At 43.7% G+C, this 19190-nt stretch overlaps 1 protein-coding gene and 1 long non-coding RNA gene across 2 annotated transcripts in view; one reads left to right on the top strand and one right to left on the bottom strand.

Annotated features, from left to right (window-relative positions):
* The window catches only part of LOC143735396 (uncharacterized), a 271580-nt gene that overhangs the window by 218624 nt on the left and 33766 nt on the right, over positions 1-19190 (bottom strand). The gene's annotated exons all lie outside the window — the stretch shown is intronic.
* Positions 1136-17382, top strand: LOC143735246 (uncharacterized). The gene is made up of 6 exons (XM_077225355.1): positions 1136-1797; positions 2085-2153; positions 6027-6143; positions 8938-9246; positions 9421-9513; positions 15647-17382. The coding sequence occupies exons 1-4, from the start codon at positions 1341-1343 to the stop codon at positions 9216-9218; spliced, it is 924 nt and encodes a 307-aa protein (XP_077081470.1). The 5' UTR covers positions 1136-1340; the 3' UTR covers positions 9219-9246; positions 9421-9513; positions 15647-17382.

Raw genomic sequence — 19190 nt, 5'->3', positions numbered from 1 at the left:
TCCTAGTTAAACCAAACTTTTATTTTGACAGGTTGTAGTGAAGACACCTGTTTCAAAGTATAAGCCTATTTGACAATGATTTTTCTCAAATAAAATGATGAAAATGCTCATTAGGCGTTCTCTCAGAGCAGCTCTGGAAATGTTCATGTATTCATCATGTACTCAAATTGTTTGTGAGACGCTGAAAACACCACGCGTACTTGAGTATGTAGTAGACAAAGTGGAGCATGCAGCTCATTCACACCGATTCACAGAAACGCAGAACAAGCAGGTTATATATTTACATAACAGTATTTTTGCGCTTAAATATTCACAGACCATGTCGCGATTGGATTTATTGCACAGTTCTACTTTCCATGTATTCATCCATCCATCATTTTGCGGGTTTTACGTGACATCTTCTGCGTTATGTAAATTCCATTTTCAAGACTGGATTCCGGGATTCCCTCTGCATCACGTAAATCATTCGGCCTTACGTTATAATCGGGACATACCTTTATCTGCAGGAGGGATGGTGTCCTATGTATCCTCCTTTTGCAGCCACTTTGCGTCCACATTTTTTGCAAATTGGATATCTATCCTCGAGGACAACCACACTTTTTTCTACATCCAAAGTATTTCCATACTGGCCATAATTCGCTTCATAAAAATTCGAGGGCGCTTCGCTTTCAGCTTCAGCTGGGTCTGCGTCACCTTTTTTGCGTGTTTGTTCTCCCGCCCTTCCATATGCCGCCCTTCAATCAATGCAGTTTCCGGAGTGTGATTTTTTTTTTTTTTTTTCTCCCTTCTATTATTATTTTTTACTCAGTAACGGATATGATTTCAAATGTAGCGAAGTACAATACTTCAAACAAAACGTACTTAAGTAAAAGTAAAATTACAGATTTTAAAAACTACTTAAAAAAGTAGAAGTACACAAAAAAACGACTCAATTACGTAACGCGAGTAAATGTAATTCGTTACTTTCCACCTCTGATAATGACAGTTTTAACAAATATTTGTTTACAAAAGTTACCTACTGCAGCTTTAAGTTTATGTGTCTGACATTGTAAAGAGTGATATATAAAAAGTATTAACATTCGGACACATCGACTTGTGTATATATGAGCCTGTATAATTCGCTCCTCCTCTTCTTCTGAATCAGTTTCTGGTTCAAACATATATTGCTGAATTAAACCAATATGTCTACATGTGTTGTGTTTACTACAGTTGGCAGAGTGGATCTCTGAGCTTGTGTGATTGAGTGGACGCGTGGCTAATTTGCATATTCATGGAAAGACACTAGTCCATATTGTGATTAGATTCATTGTACAAATCAATAATGTTTTTATGCCATTTTTATGCTGCATGTTTTACATTGTAAATCCAGACATATTTCTCTACTCACAATCTTTATGATCTGTAGAAAAAACACTTGTTGTGTATGTTGTCCCTCTATCCCAGATGTGATTCAGTATAATGAATGGTTCATTTCTTCTCCAGGTGTGTCTGGTGTTGGTTCAGACAGAGTATCAGTGATGGAGGGAGATTCAGTCACTCTTCAAACTGATGTTAAAATAAACCAACAAGACAGAATTAGATGGTATTTTAATGACATTCGCATCGCTCAGATCAATAGAGATCAGAGTAAGATCTGTACAGATGTTCAGTGTAATGAGATATTCAGAGACAGACTGAAGCTGGATCATCAGACTGGATCTCTGACCATCACAAACATCAGAAACACAGACTCTGGAGAATATAAGATTAATATCCTCAGCAGGAGCAGTGAAAAAATCTTCAATGTTACAGTCACTGGTGAGTCATTATGTTTGGTTATATATGTTTGAAACACAAAAGTCTTGTTGCCATGTCATTCAGGGCTGTTTATTTTGATTTAGCTTCATATTAATTCACATCTAATAATTCATCATCTGTTCCAAAACGAATTTACTATAAACATGGAATTTGTAGAATCATCCCTGTTTACATAGTTAAACAGAACAGTGTGATTAAACCTCTACAGTTATTTAATGTGTAGTTTCTTGTTTGTTTTTGTTTGTTCAGCAGAAGATTCTTCAAGCATCTGTTTTTTTGTGTTTCAGGTGTTCTTGGTGCAGAGATGGATAAAAGGAAGACGGTGACGGAGGAAACGCCATCCACTTCAGACACTGGTGTAGTAAACTAATCAAATTTGATTTGATTTGATAAACTTAATTGATTCCAGAGGGGAAATGTACACGTCACAGCAGCTCATATACCACACAATTATAATAAAATATAAAAGACAATAATTCAAGACAACAATTATTTTTTCAGTATCAGTTCTGCAATGCATTATGATTATATACAACCAAGTGATTCTAAAATATAATCTATCATCTTGTAGAACTGATTGTACAGTCTAAAAGCAATTGGTAAAAAGGGCTTAGTAAATCGTTTCTTGTGACAGTGGGGATGAATTAATCTTGAGCTGAATGTACTCACTAAGATATGACTTGAACTGTTTCATGAATGGTGTGACAAAATTATGGTTTATTATAGAGACCAATTTATCAACCTTTCTATTCTGCCCAATCTCCTCTATTGTGGATTACAAGTCTCAGTATAGCACATTAAACTGCATTCACAGTACACCCGTTTCGTCCTTGTTAGTGCTGTAAGATCCTCCATCCTCTTCCCAAGCAACCAGACATTTCCAATAATGATCACAGGTAAATTGACCTAAGCCACAATAACAAAAATCAACAATTATTGCATGCATCACGGCACACACACGTCAGTGAATATCAAGTGTCTGAACACAACAACAGTCCAAATGGTGCAAAAACATATTTCAGATTTTTTTGGGGGAAGCCCAAACAAAACGAAAAGAGATTGTTCCTGGTGGTTGGCGGATAAATTGGAGGAGGAAGCAGACTTGCCGAGTTGGCAGCCAGGACCTGCGCTTATTGAAGCTGTTGTCGCTGTAGTACCAGAACAACACGCTAATGTAGTTTTTGTCGACGCAAGCACTCCACAACAACCAGCCAACTTGAGTTTTCCTGGAAGGCTGTTTGGAAAACAGACGTTTTGTTGTTCATTCAATGCAAACTGGTTCAACAAGGTGGCTACATTACATTGAGGAATGCGATTGCGTTGTATGTTTTAGCTGTGTGAAAGTATTCGAAAAACATCTCATCAATGAAGATAGTGTGAGATTTGACAGCAGTTTTGTCAAGGGAGACTTTTGTAGTGATTGTAATGAATAGTAATTGGACCAATTTTTGAGTCTCTAGGACCAACTATAGCGCCACCACCAGTTAAAAAATGCAACATTGAAAGTGTTATAACTTTTGAGCCCTTTGATCTAGAAAAATTAAACTTAGTACACCCGAATCCACTCATTATGGTGATCATAAATCAATATCGTACATTAAGACTCCGCCCATTACAGTAGTGGCCATTTTGAAAAGTACAGTGTTCTGTTTTTTTGCTACTCCTCATTCAAATTTTGTTCAATTCTTACGGAGATTGGTTCAGATGATCTTTGGACCGCGCCACACAGAAGTGACTAAACAGATTTTTGATTTTCGCTATCGTAACCGAGATATTTGTCTCCAAATTTGACTAGCCTGTATTTATTGCCATATGCTAGTTAGGTTAGCATGCTAATTGGTTACCATGCTAACCAGATGTCATTCTTTCTAATGTGGCTCTTCAGCTATCAGGCTAACCATAAGCTACATTAGCATTAAGCTAACTTAGCATGCTAATCTGATTAACATGCTTTTTGTGTGCTCATTCTTACACTGAAGCCACTCCTCGGCAGCTTTGTAAGACAGTGTCAACTGAGTGGCTAACTGTAAAGTAAAGACTTAACTAAGAAATGGTCTCTCAACTATAGGTTTCAATGACCCCTGAGAACATTGCTATCAGGGTACCCTAGAAAAGGACATGCATGCAGTGACACCTGTTAAAGAAGTCCATATTTCATATTCATATTTAGCCGGGCTAAATGAGCAAACACTGTTACTGCATTCCTGGCATGGGTCAGACCCTTCAGTCACACCTCAGATATCAAATACAGACATTTAAAGGATACATGAAATAGCATTTTCGATAATCACACTGGTAATTTCTATAACAGAGTAAAATCTCATAAGCCTAGAGAATTCATTCAACTTATTTGATATTTTGAAGGAAAAATATTGATTAATACCTTAATTATAATCACGCATTAGATAGAAATTGAAGCAGCAGTGGATTCCAGGACTTCATAACAAAAACTTAAAGGTACAATATGTAAGAATTTTGTAATAAAATATCCAAAAATCACTTGCACAGTGTGATATATTTCCTGCAGTTGTGTAGCTACTTACAATATCCCAAAAGTCTCCAAAGATTTTTTATTTCAGAGAAATTCGAATTTTAAATAAGTGGCCGCCCCGGAAAAAAATGTCGCCTGTCAATGACGCAATATCCGCGCTAGCCTCGGTTTCCGTTCATACTGCCATAGCCATGACGTAACCATGGCGACAGACGTGGACAACTGCGCAGTGCATAAAGTTTAGCGGTACCAGAGAAGGTCTAATAGAACGGCAAGCAGTTCTTGTTTCGTTCAAACATAGACCATCCATGGCAAGCAGACTTTGGGACAAACAAGGAGAACTAAAATGAGGATCAATATCAGCGTGGCATTTTTGAGATGCCGAGAGCTCCACGTCCGCAACTAACTTGGTCTTGACATAGCTTCACGAGTCACGACTTGACAACTTTATTAGACAGGTGAGCAAATGTACATAAAACAAATCAATGTTATATAACTTTAGCTCAACATGATGAAATGTTAGAATATGGTCAGTATGTTATTCTAATGTTAATCTAGCTTACTGCAAACAAACTAACACGTAGAATAACATTCTAACTTTCAACACACATTTAAATGCCGTTCAGTGTGATAGTGTAACGTTAGATCAAGTGAAGCAGCGCTGCGTTCCCTCACAAGTTTAATTCGTCTAATAAACTGACCTGTGTGAGTAATCCAGCACTTGCGGGTAGTTCGGTAGAATTAAATGTCCTTAATCCTTTATATCTGCGGGACTCGCGTGTGATATCTGTCTCTTTAGCAATCGCGACCTGCTTCATACTACTGTAATGTTAAAAAACATGAATGTTTGCACTCATCCTTAAACATCATTAGATCCATCAGCTTGACTGCAAGTCCCATCATTCAGCTCATCACTGCATCATTGACCTACGCCTTTGTTATTGTTGGAAACTGCGCCCTCTTGTGGCGAATAAATCTTACATATTGTGCCTTTAACTTGAATCATTGTCATGTTGAAAATATGATTAAGCTAAAATCTTTACAGTTTTTAATCAATTAACGACATTATTTGTATAAGGAACAGCAGTTCTTATACCTAATTTTACCTAATACATTTATCAAAATTGAGTAGAGTGATCACTAGGAACATACTATAACCTTTGGAACATGAAAATGTATGTTTGTTTGCATACTTTATAACCAGAGACTATGCTTGCACACCTTGTGAAGTATTGCCAGTTTACCTGCCTTACCAAGCATCTTGATTATTCTCCATTGCCTGTCTGCCTGTGTATGATCTTGCTTGATTCTCTTTTTGTCGATCTTTGGATTATCCCTTTGTTTTGGTTGCCTGTTCAGAGTGATGTTTCTGCTTGGACCCCTTGCCTGCCTACTCACTTATGCCTTTTGGATCTCTCCACTGGATGTGAATCTATCTGACTGCTACCTTGGTTTTGACCCGCTGCCTGCCTTCTTGTATTTGTTTGTGGTGACTATCTTTAATAAACTTCCGCACATGGATTCTCACTCTGCCTCTGCATCCTCATTACAATGCCCTTTGGAACACGAAAAATACTTTCTATGAGAAGTTGAACAAGGGTATCTTTCCCTCACATCCCGAAAACATCCCCCCCCCCTCCCTCCCCCAAACGGAATCATTCATATTTACTCGTTTACAGATTTGCACTTTTTTATATTGTTTGTTTCAGACTAGGCTGTCTTCTTCTATACATTACAGATCATAATAAAATTCAAGCACCGGTTGCAGTCATTACTTGTGCATTGCTGTTTGGGCCTGCAGCTGTTTTTGTGATTTACTATCGCCACAGGAAATCTAAACAAAAACGTAACAAGTGTAAGTATTACAGCTGAGATAGCAAGAGAAAAATAATGAGCCTTATATGTTTGTTCATAGTCATAGGTTTTAAACTTTGTGTTTGTGTTTGATGTGGTTTTGTTCAGGTTGTCATTATCAAATAGCATTATATATAAATTTCATTGAAGGGATAGTTCACCTAAAAATGAAAATTCTGTCAGTAATTACTCACCTTCGTGCTTTTCCAACCCCGTAAGACTTTCGTTATTTTTGATTAAATCTGAGAGCTGTCGCACTCCTCCATAGGCTTTTATTTTATTGAAACTTGTCGGCCCAGAAAGTTAGTAAAATAGTCCAAGTGACTATAGTGGCTCACCATAAGTTTATCAAGCGACAAGAATACTTTTTGTGCGTGAAAAAAACATATCTTTATTCAGCCATTCATTTTCTTCTGTGTGGGCCTCTGAGTCAGTTCACTAGTGTAACAGTGCAGCGCTTCTGGGTTGTGCGTCAGAACGTAGGCTCACTATTGGCCGACGCTAGTCATGTGTGTGATGCTGGCCAATAGTGAGCGTGAGGGTTACTAGAGTAATTACTGACAGAATTTTCATTTTCCTTTAGATGGATAGTTTAAAATGTAAATGTATTTTATTTATTTAGCACCTTACATCGACCGATAGGTGAACCAAAGTGCTTCACAACAAATTAAACAACAAGTTTAAAACAACAACACACCAATATTAAAAATACAATAAAGAATGAGAAAAAAAAAGTAAGAAAAAGTTAAATAAAATCAATATGAATGTGCCATCACACTAGGTACAAAACGACACTTTAAAAAGATGCGTTTTAAGTCTTGATTTAAAAAGGCCCAGGTCAGTAACGATACGCATCTCACTGGGTAGCTTATTCCAGAGCTTAGGTCCAGAAACCGAAAAAGCGCGGTCACCCCAGTGTTTCAGTATTGATCTGGGCACTTCCAACATAAGTTGATTGGACGACCTCAACGTCCTACCATAATTACGAATGGTCAGCATGTCTAGAATGTAAGATGGGGCAAAGCCATTAAGAGCTTTAAAAACAAACAATACAATGTTATACTGATTTCTAAATTGTACCGGAAGCCAATGGAGAGAATAAAGAATCAGAGTTATGTGGTCTCGTTTTTTAGTGCTCGTTAACAGGCGGGCAGCTGCATTTTGGACAAGTTGGAGACGGTCAACAGAGGACTGGGAAACACCAATATAAAGGACATTACAGTAGTCCAGTCTAGAGCTTATTAAAGCGTGAATAGCCTTCTCAAGGTCATGACGGTTTAAAAACGATTTTACCTTTGCCAGAAGGCGCAGTTGAAAAAAGCTCAATCTAACAACATTATCAATCTGTTTGTTGAATTTAAAGGAACTATCAAAAATCACTCCTAAGTTCCTAACCGTCTGTCTGGCCGTTGGAAACCAGGGACCAAACCTGTTAGACACAGATTCTCCAAACACAATATATTCAGTTTTATCCTCATTTAAGTGCATAACATTTTGGGCAAACCACTGCTTAATGTCCGTGATGCAGTCAATTAAGGTACCTTGTACATTACCAGGCTTCAATGGCAGATAGATTTGCAGATCATCTGCATAACAGTGAAAAGATAGGTTGTGTCTGGCTATAATTGACCCTAGCGGTAGCATATATAATGAAAACAAAATTGGACCAAGAATGGAGCCTATCGGGACTCCACAGGAATACATATACCAGCTAGATATTGATACACTGGCCTCGGGCCTCAAGCATCGGGCTTGCGTTTCCACTGCCGGGCCAGTAGCCCCGCAGCACTGCCCTAAATCCTTTTTTTAGTTAGGCAGATAGCATGTATATTAACTCTCCGGCCGTGGCTGCCATAGTGTCCCGACTTGTCTCGCGAGTCGCCACTAACAGAGGGATTCTGTGACCCAGCACACTTTCCATTAAGTCGAACCATGGAAGCTAATGCTTAGCTTCAGCAGCGATATATTTTATAACGTCCTCGTTTCTGCACACGCCGTCAAATTGACGTTGTACCCTTTCTTCTGCCCAATTGCTCAGAAGAGCTTTGGTATTTGACAGGCAGTAATGTTACAGGCGATTCCCCATTTCGAGCAGCGATTATTTTGCGCTATATAAAAAAGTGAAATGTGCATCGCATCTTGCCGCAGACCATAACTTTCCCTTAACACCGATAAATTTTTACCTTTTACCTTGAGCACGCCTCTAGCCCGAGCTGGCCCGCTTTGGCCCAAGGTATTCGACGGGCCAGAAATCCTGGCCGTTAGCCCAGAGTAAGCCCCGATCAAGCCCCGGAAGTGACAGTGGAAACACGACTGGCCCTGGTACGCACTAGCACGGCTCGGCCCTGGCCCGGCAGTGGAAACGCGGCTAATTGACAGAAATTTCATTTTAGCACAGGTCATATTGGCAGATGCTCTCTGTGCCTCAGTGTTTTTTGTTCTCTCCTGTTACGTCCTCCCATCCACATTATTTTAAAAAGGTAAGGTAACGTATAGCACCAATTATAAAATTTAATATAATGAACAACAACTAATAAATAGAATTATAAAGCATAACAAAACAAACATAACATAAATTTAAAGACAATGATCTCTGGCTGGATCGCAAGTCTATTTCTCTCTTTTCTTCTCCTCATTGGTGTCTTATATAGCCAGAGTAAACAAGGGAGGGACAACAAAAAGAAACACAAGACACAGACTTAACATTGACCGTAACATCCCATAACTCCCACAAATACAATTTTCTTGTTCTAATTTATTTATTTGGTTTTTTTTCAATGTGTCTTTTACTTCAGTGTCAGTATCAGTGTCGGTGAAGGAGGGAGATTCAGTCACTCTAAAAACTGATGTTACTGAAGTACAGAGAGATGATCAGATAATGTGGCTGTTTGAATCTGGAGACACTCTCATAGCTAAAATAAGAAAAGGGTCAAAAGAGACACATGATGGTCCTGATGGGAGATTCAGAGACAGACTGGAGCTGAATGATCAGACTGGATCTCTGACCATCACAAACACCAGAAACACAGACTCTGGAGAATATACACTGAAGAGCATCAAAAGTGGAGAAATTTAATTCATAAGATACAGTGTTACTGTCTTTTGTGAGTAACTCTAACCTCTCAGTATATTGATCTGTGAATTATTTTTTTTGAGGGACTATGAATTTATGATGGTGAAGATTAATCATGTAATTTGAAACATGATTGGGTGCATATCCTAATTTCTGATGTTTGTCTGTTGTTGTTTTTTTTCCCTCTAAATGTGTTTTTCTTTAGGCTCCATTTCAAGAGGAATTGCATCTGATGCGCAGTTGAAGCCGCTGAGTACCGGTTTTGATGTGTAACTGAATACATGTCATGTATATTTGTGTGTTCCCTTTCGTTGTCACTCCGAGTTACGTCGGATGACGACGAATGGGGTTTCGCTTAGAAAGCCTATCAACTTCGAGTATTACAAAACGAGCCAATGGCAAAGAAATGCCATGGGTCTGCGGAATTTGCATGGCGTAACTCCGCCCCACCTCGTGGGTATAAAAGGAGGAAGCCGGCAGCAAGCAGATATGTTTTCGCTTCGGAGCCAAGTGTATTCTTCTCTCCACAAGCCATCTCTGAATTGTCAGCTTTACAAACGAGTACCTCGAGTGTTGGTGTGACGGCGATCTACGGCGAGAGCGTGCTTCCTGCTGATCTGTTGCAGTGGTCTGCCAGTCGGTGCGTTTCTCCCCGGGTGCTTCAACACTTGAGTTTTCTCTCACTAAAAGAGCTTACACGTGGCACGTCTTTTTAAAGATGTCTCGCCCGTGTACTTCTGGTTGCGGCAGATTGGTATCGGACTCTGATGGGCACGAGCGTTGCATAGTATGTTTGGGCATTGATCATGCTAGAGCAGCGCTCGTGGATGACTCATGTTCTCTCTGTGGGAACATGACCATCGCGTCATTACGGTCGAGACTCCGTGAACTCGCAAGAGTGAGAGTCCCCTCATCCACCCCCCGTCCTGCGGCTGGTGGCCAGGGTGATCTGAGGGTTACGGTCTGGAACAAGGCGCCGACTATGTGTCCGCGACCCCAGCCCCCCTCTTCAATGACGGTGCCCGCTAGTGAACTGCTGATTCCCGCGGGTCTACCCTCTGGTGGCCCGCGGGCTTCAGTTGAAGCTACAGAGGAAGATGCCATGTCTGTTGCAGCATCACTAGGCGGGTTTGACTCTTCTGGAAGTGAGGGCTCGTCACAGCTGCCACCTTCCGGTGTGCATACGGCTGTGCTCGAGTCTGATCCGGAGATGACGGCCATGCTTTCCCGGGCAGCCGCGAGCATCGGACTTGAGTGGAGGCCTCCACCCTGTCCTGAGCGCTCGCGGCTGGACGATTGGTTTTTGGGTAAGGCCGCCGACCCTCGTCCTCGGCAAACCCCAATACCTTTCTTCCCGGATGTGCATGATGAGATCTCGAAGTCCTGGAAGACCCCCCTGTCTTCTCGGGACCGCTCGCTGGTCTCATCCGCCTTTCCTCCCCTCGATGAGGCAGCTGCCCGTGGGTACACTGGGCTTCCCCCGGTTGAACGCTCTGTTGCCATGCAACTATGTCCGCAGAGTGCTTCTTCTCGGGGCGAGCCTAAGCACCCATCCAAAGCCTGTAGATTTTCGTCGACCCTGGTGGCGAAGTCTTACAGAGCGGCGGGACAGGCGGCTGCTTCACTGCATGCTATGGCCACTCTGCAGGTCTACCAGGCCCAGATGCTCAGAGACATGCACGAGGGTAGGACAAACCCAGGGCTCTTTGATGAGCTGCGCGCCGCGACCGACCTTGCTCTCCGGGCGACGAAGGTTACCGCGCGCTCCCTGGGTTTGGTGATGTCCACAGCTGTGGTCCAGGAGCGACATCTGTGGCTGAACCTGGCTGACATGCGGGACGCTGAGCGGACCCGTCTGCTTAACGCCCCCTTGTCCCAGGCCGGCCTCTTCGGCGGTGCAGTTGAAGACTTTGCCCAACAGTTTTCAACTGCCCAGAAACAGACCGAGGCCATCAAACACATTCTGCCCCGCCGGCCCGCTGCTGCCTCCACCTTGCCGGCCGGGCAGACGCCTCGACCTGTTTCCCGCCGAGGGCGCCCTCCTGCGGCTCCCGCCCCTCCCGCCCGGACCACGCAGCAGCCTCCACCCAGGGCCGGTCGCGGAGGAAGCCGTAAGAAGGCGCCACAGCCCTCTCCTGCCCCGCCCCCCGCTAAACGCCGGGCCAAGCGGCGCTCCTGAGACGGGCTGCTCAGGGATGATGATTGTTTCTCAGGAGGTGGTAGGACCACTCCTTCCCCCGGTGGAGGGCCGGGGGAGAATCTTTTGTTCTCCACTCCCCGCTGCTCACCCACGGGTGGGCAGCACCCTAATGTGGTTAAAGACAGAAACAATCCCCTCTTCCCTGAGCTCACAGAGTTCTCGGGCGACACAGAGCGCCGCCCACAAGCCGTGCTCTCCTCGCCCCCCTCTGTCCCAGAGGCGGTTGACACGGCGTGCCGTCCACGGACCGCTTCGCCCTTGTCCCCCTCTGTCGCCAGACCCCTGGCAGAGCAGGCCCCCGCGGGACGACCAGCCTGGTCCTCCCCTGGCCCCCTCTGCCAGGGTGCGGTTGCTAACTGTGCCCCCTCTCCGGGCCGCTATGCCGTCCACATCTGGGCCAGTTACTCCGCCTCGCTGCCCCTCCGGGGGGACGCCTGTGGCCCGCATGATCCCGTTGGTTCAGTTCCTGGGAGCCTGGCTAGAGCTTCCCCGTCTGTCCCACTGGATCGCGCGTACCGTCAGGCTCGGCTATGCGATTCAGTTCGCACGGTCTCCTCCCCGCTTCAGGGGAGTCCGCTCCACTTTGGTCGGTGGCAATGCCCCTATCATGAGAGCAGAGATTGCCACCCTGCTGGCGAAGGGTGCAATCGAGACTGTCCCTCCAGCCGAGATGAGGTCCGGCTTCTACAGCCCCTACTTCATTGTCCCCAAGAAAACCGGTGGGTTACGGCCAATCCTGGACTTGCGCGTGCTGAACCGCTCCCTTCATCGGATGCCGTTCAAGATGCTCACCGCCAAACGCGTTTTCGAATGCATACGGCCCCAGGATTGGTTTGCAGCGATCGACCTGAAGGACGCCTACTTTCATGTCTCCATTCTTCCTCGACACAGACCGTTCCTCCGGTTTGCTTTCGAGGGGCAGGCATACCAGTACGCGGTTCTCCCTTTCGGGCTAGCCCTGTCTCCTCGCATCTTCACGAAGGTCGTCGAGGCGGCCCTTGTTCCCCTTCGAGAGCAAGGGGTTCGCATCCTGAGTTATATCGACGACTGGCTGATCCTAGCTCACTCTCGAGATCAGGTTTGCGAACACAGGGACCTAGTGCTCCGGCACCTAGCCCGTCTGGGCCTTCGGGTCAACTGGGAGAAGAGCAAACTTTGCCCCGTGCAGAGGATCTCTTTTCTCGGTATGGACATCGACTCGGTCGCCATGTCCGCGCAGCTTACGAGCGAGCGCGCGCAGTCACTGCTGACTTGCCTAAGACAATTCGAGGGCAAGAGTGCGGTTCCACTGAAACTTTTTCAGAGGCTCCTGGGGCATATGGCATCTGCAGCCGCGGTCACGCCGCTCGGATTGCTTCATATGAGACCGCTTCAGCTTTGGCTTCGCGACCGAGTCCCGAGGTGGGCATGGCAACGCGGCACGTTCCGAGTACCAGTTACTCCGACCTGCCGTCAGTTCTTCACCCCGTGGTCGAACCTCGATTTTCTCAGGGCCGGTGTCCCCCTGGCTCGAGCTTCCCGGCATGTTGTTGTCTCAACAGATGCCTCCACCACGGGCTGGGGCGCCATGTGCAATGGACATGCTGCTGCGGGCTCCTGGACAGGACCCCAGCGGCTGTGGCATGTCAATTGCCTCGAGTTGTTGGCAGTACGCCTTGCCCTGCACCGCTTCCGGGCGTTGCTCAGGGGTCAACACGTACTAGTCCGCTCAGACAATACCGCCACTGTAGCGTACATCAACCATCAAGGTGGTCTACGCTCCCGCCGTATGTCACAACTCGCTCGCCACCTCCTCCTATGGAGTCAGAAGCATCTGAGGTCGCTTCGAGCCATCTTCATTCCCGGAGCGCTGAACTGTGCAGCCGACGAGCTCTCACGGCTTCAGCCCCTCCCTGGAGAATGGCGACTCCATCCCCAGTCGGTTCAGCTGATTTGGGACCAGTTCGGGGACGCGCAGATAGATCTGTTTGCCTCTCACGACTCGACCCACTGCGCCCAGTTCTATTCCCTGACCGAGGGCACGCTCGGCACGGATGCTCTGGCGCACAGCTGGCCGCAGGGCCGCAAGTATGCGTTTCCCCCAGTGAGCCTTCTTGCGCACACTTTGCGCAAGGTCAGGGAGGACGAGGAGCAGGTCACTCTGGTTGCCCCTTACTGGCCCAACCGGACCTGGTTCCCCGAACTAGTACTCCTCGCGACAGCACCTCCCTGGCCGATCCCTCTGAGGAAGAACCTTCTTTCTCAGGGACGGGGCACCCTATGGCACCCTCGTCCCGATCTTTGGAACCTCCACGTGTGGCTCCTGGATGGGACGAGGCAGGTTTGAGTACCCTACCACCAGCGGTGGTGGCTACCATCACTTCCGCTAGAGCGTCGTCCACGAGACACGTCTATGCGTTGAAGTGGAACCTCTTCGTCAACTGGTGCTCTTCTCACCGAGAAGACCCCCGGAGATGCTCGATCAGTGTTTTGCTTTCCTTCCTTCAACAGGGGCTGGAGCGAAGGCTGTCTCCCTCCACCCTGAAGGTCTATGTTGCCGCCATTGCCGCACATCATGACCTCATCGAAGGTAAGTCGGTAGGGAAGCACGACCTGATCATCAGGTTCCTGAGAGGAGCGAGGAGACTAAATCCTCCTCGTCCTCCTCTCGTTCCCTCTTGGGACCTCTCAGTGGTTCTAACTGCCCTGAAGAGTGCTCCCTTTGAGCCCCTGCAATCAGTTGAGCTTAAGTTCCTGTCGATGAAGACAGCGCTTCTGGTTGCACTGGCCTCCATCAAGAGGGTTGGGGACCTGCACGCATTCTCCGTTGACGAAGCGTGCCTGGAATTTGGGCCGGCTTACTCTCACGTGATCCTGAGACCCCGGCCTGGATATGTGCCCAAGGTTCCTACCACTCCCTTCCGGGACCAGGTGGTGAACCTGCAAGCGCTGCCCTCGGAGGAGGCAGACCCAGCCTTGGCACTGCTCTGTCCAGTACGCGCTCTCCGCGCCTATGTAGACAGAACGCAGTGTTTCAGGACCTCAGACCAGCTCTTTGTCTGTTATGGTGGGAAGCTGAAGGGAAAGGCTCTCTCCAAGCAAAGGTTGTCTCACTGGATAGTGGACACCATTGCCTTGGCTTACCAGCAGCAAGGTCGACCGTGCCCCCTTGGTGTGACTGCCCACTCCACCCGGAGTGTGGCGTCCTCTTGGGCTCTAGCGCATGGCGCCTCGCTAACAGACATCTGCAGAGCTGCAGGCTGGGCGACACCTAACACATTCGCCAGATTCTATAATCTCCGAGTGGAGCCTGTGTCCTCTCGTGTACTCGCTTCAACCAGCTAGTACCGGACCCGCTCAGGTGTCTTCGCTTGCTCGCCATTCCACTCCACGGACTGGATACGTGCGATATTTTTCTCAGGTGAGCTTCTCCGAAAGCCCTGAGCTCCTCCAGCACTCCTGACGTCGGCGCCAGTGTCTATTGCCTGTGCGTCGGCTAGGTGCCTCCCGTGTGCATGGTCCCTCCTCTGAGCGACCCCCACATGTGTATTTCCACTGTAAGCCTCTCTGAGCGTGTGTCTTTCCCTTGGCAAGCCACCTTGCCACCCCTGGGGTTGAAATATTCCACCTGCGGCTGGACACCCCAGTGTTTCCCATATGCTTCCTTCGGGTCATATGTGTATTCTCTAAGTCCCCCCCCTCCGGGCTGGCATTAATTGCATACTTCCCCTAGCTTGGGATATGCTTCCCAGTGTACCTTGGTATTCCTGTGTTAGATGGAGTCCTTTGTCCAGGCTGACAGGGATCTCGATTTACGCAGGGCACTGGAAGACAGCTGAGAAGGTGGCGTGATTAGACTGGTAACCCCATTCGTCGTCATCCGACGTAACTCGGAGTGACAACGAAAGGGAACGTCTACGGTTACGTATGTAACCCTCGTTCCCTGAGTAGGGAACGGAGACGTTACGTCTGCCTGCCACTTTCCGCTGTACCGCGGGGATCGCCTGAGCTCAGTCTTGGCTCCTCAGCGAAGAAACATATCTGCTTGCTGCCGGCTTCCTCCTTTTATACCCACGAGGTGGGGCGGAGTTACGCCATGCAAATTCCGCAGACCCATGGCATTTCTTTGCCATTGGCTCGTTTTGTAATACTCGAAGTTGATAGGCTTTCTAAGCGAAACCCCATTCGTCGTCATCCGACGTAACGTCTCCGTTCCCTACTCAGGGAACGAGGGTTACATACGTAACCGTAGACGTTTCCTGCTTTTCTATGCCTTTAATATCTCCAGGAAAGATCAGGATCTTTGAAACAATATCTTCACAATTTTATTGTATATCACTTTCCGTCTTATCATTTGAAGTGTGTCATAATTTTAATTGATTGAAATATTTAATCTAATTAATTACATGATTTGCCATTTGATTATCAAATTAATCACAACTTTCTCTGTCAGCTCAGTTTGATCACAAGTTTTTGATTAACTCTGAAATGCCTGCATTGAACAGAACATGGAGTGTCAATTTGATTCAGGTAAATTTCACTTCTCTGTTGGAGACTAAAGAGATTATTATTAAAAATATGAATTTAAATTTTAAATACATTAACAAAACAGGAATAAACACGACAGCAGAAAGTTTGAGAAGGCAGCTCAAAATAAAACATGTAAGCTTAATTAGTTTAAAAGCTTTACATATTAAAGCTTCTATTTATGTGTATACAGTATATTTTTATAAAGTGAAATATGAAGTTTAATATTAATTGCCAATTTACATCATATGAATTGTACGTACATATAAATAATTAAAATTCATGAAATGTAAATATAATTAATAATTACCTGCAAAAGCTAGGCATTTTTTTAAAATCCTTTCATTATAAACCGCCTGAATTTTTAAATGAGCCTGTCCCATAAAACAAGTTTACCTAATAAGCCAGGAGTTAGTCTGACTCATTGTCAGTTGAATTAAAGCAAATTTAATATAGCTCAAGATCAGTCACTCTTTTAGGAGTCAAGCTAAGATCGAGGTTTTGCTTAACCAGAGTTCCTCTAACAATGGTTGACAGGACCTCAATCATATTACCATTGACTCTCTTGCTACCATTATTTCACTCTATTAACCACTATTGTTCCAAAAATAAATATACAGAAAATAAACTTAAATAATAAATCAAATAAATATATCAATGATAAACAATGCAATATAGACCTACAAACGTGTTCAATTTGATTGTATATCAAATGCTCATGTTATATGTATATATATATATATATTATTTTTTTTTACTGATTGTTTGCGTGGTTTGAACCCAAGATTTAATTAGATTGCTTTTAATATATATAACTACATTTATTTATGGTTTTGTTTATGGCAGCTGTATATTTGTTTTTATAAGAAAATTAAAGCATTACTGAGATTACCCATGGATATTTTTAAGAACATTTAATGCATTACATTTTAATCCATCACACTGTACATTGTAATACAGTAATATAATGTTAAAGACTATTATTTATGCATATTAAATATTGTATTGCCTTATAACGTTTTTGTAATCGTAACAAAAACTAAATTATTATTTGAAAGAATCAAAAATGACTGGGTCATCTGGGATGCAAAGTGCAGGTTTTCCACCTTTTGCCCAAACAATGGGGAGCGCACATCTTCAAGTGTGTGGCCAGCATTAGAGAGACATGCTAAATGTTTATGTTGCTCCTCATGACTAGGATTGAAAAACAATATATTTTTCCATATCTGTTGTGAAAGCTAATTAAAATTATGTTTTAATAAGATGTTTTCTGTCTGGGAATAGTCGCTTTGAGGATTATATTTTAATGCACTTTAGGTTTATGGGCTTTCTGGTTGTTGTTGTTTTGTTTGTTTTTTTTCAGTTGGTTTCTGTTTGTATTCAACTCAGGGTTAACCATGCAACTGTCTGTATTTAAAAATGTAACTGAATAAATACCTTTGCATGCTTCTTTTCACATTATTATTGTAAAGCTAAATTAATTAATATTCTACATGTACATCAATTGTAAGAAAGATTCAGATAAAATATTCAACTTTGCACATCATTATTCATGAAGAAAACAGTAATGTCAACATCCAGCTCAGGTCTCAATGGTGTCAGAACAGTCAGATCAATAATATTAATAATAATAAGTGTACAATAACAACTAAGCAAGCCAGAGATGACAGTGGGCGAGAAACCCAAACTCTATCAGGTGACAGACTGGAGACAAAAACCTTGAGAACCCAGGCCAGTTCTCCTCTGGCTAAACAACCCGACATGATGTGGTTTAATTCCACGGTATAATGGATGGTATAATTTATAATATTTCGTCCAGTTCCAGTTCCTTCTTGAAGATGGAGATTCATGAAGCCAACATATGGTGGGGAGGAGATGAAGCGGGTCATACACTAAATTTTAGAAAATGTAGGGAGAGAGGGGCACAACCTAACGCTTTTTGACTTTCTCAGTTTGTGTAAATCTACTTACGGTTCAGAGTATTTATTTTTTCCCTCATTAATTTCACACATCTAGTATGCAATTATGTGGTTTTGTTTCGTTAGTACAGTGTCTTCTGCTGTTTAGATCACCATTAAATAACTCTCAACTTTAAAATAACATATATAAGATTATAATAATATAAGATTTGTCTAATTTTAAATAAACACAAAAGCAGATATGAAAAATTCACATAAGAAATCTACTTTTGCTATTGTTAAATGTTCAGTGATATCTTCCAAAGATTTCTGAATTTTGCCAAAAAATGTCTCTATGTAGTTTTGATATGGCAGTATATACACTAAGTTTTGTCATGATGGCATAGAATTACTTAAAATAAGTGTGTTACAACTAACCCCCGCGTTAGGTTGTGCCCCGCTCACTACTTTGCGGTAACATCTCCAATAAACGGTTTTGTTGAAATGAAATAAATTATTTAAGATTACTGATAATGACTTCAACCAACCTGAAAAAAACAATTAGTAGATATGACCTGATTTCTCCAGCAAGGTAAAACCATTTCATAAGTTTGATATAATGTTTTTTGCTTTACATAATGAAAGTCCTTTTCCACCTTGATGTAAATGCAGTCAGGTCAACACAATTTAGTTGGTTTAAGTCAAATTAGTCATTTGATAACTAGTATTTTTAACTCCTTTACATTAGTCAAACAAAATTTTCATGCAGGACTAAACTAATTTTTAACCCTCTACAACACGCATTTTGATGGTGCATGATAAAAATGATTCCACATAATTTCTTGGCTCAGTTGGGAAAATTTTATTGATAAAACATTTTTTTGGAATGACGTCTCTCCCGAGTTGACTGTTTCTGGTACACAGGTCAGAAAGCTAGGATGGACGCCTCCAGGCAACATTATGTTGTGCTTTCTCTTTCAGAATACAAACACATAAAAAGCTGTATTTTGCACAGATAATATCATGTCTACAAATAGATGTTGCATAGCACTGTGTGCACAACGGACATTTAAGGCACAGACAAATAGAAGTGCTAATGAACAGTATTTTACTACTGTTGATGTGCTGAACAGCCATTTTGGATTCAGTCAGGGTTGTTGCGCTTTGTCTGGGTTGCTGACTGCTTTCTATCCAGGCATTGACGCACACAAAAAAACAAACATGTTTTTTTAATGTCTTCTGGTCATCTTCAGGATATGGGACCTAGGTTTGATAGCAAGGGTTATTTCTGAGAAGCTTGATAAGTTCTACTGAAATATCGCACTGCAAGATCAAGGTCACGAACAATCAAGTCAATCTTAATCCTAAGTA

The sequence above is a fragment of the Siphateles boraxobius genome, unplaced genomic scaffold (genome assembly GCF_051911475.1).
Source record: "Siphateles boraxobius isolate OS27281-9 unplaced genomic scaffold, OSU_SipBor_1 13, whole genome shotgun sequence".
Classification (NCBI taxonomy): domain Eukaryota; kingdom Metazoa; phylum Chordata; class Actinopteri; order Cypriniformes; family Leuciscidae; genus Siphateles; species Siphateles boraxobius.
The sequence above is the reverse complement of the archived record's forward strand: the minus strand, read 5'-3'. Positions and strand labels throughout refer to the sequence as shown.

Coding starts and splice junctions, on each gene's coding strand:
- LOC143735246 (XM_077225355.1), top strand. CDS start 1,341: ATGCTGCATGTTTTACATTGTAAATCCAGACATATTTCTCTACTCACA. Junction 1,798..2,084: donor CTTCAATGTTACAGTCACTG/GTGAGTCATTAT, acceptor TTTGTGTTTCAG/GTGTTCTTGGTGCAGAGATG. Junction 6,144..8,937: donor TAAACAAAAACGTAACAAGT/GTAAGTATTACA, acceptor CTTTTACTTCAG/TGTCAGTATCAGTGTCGGTG.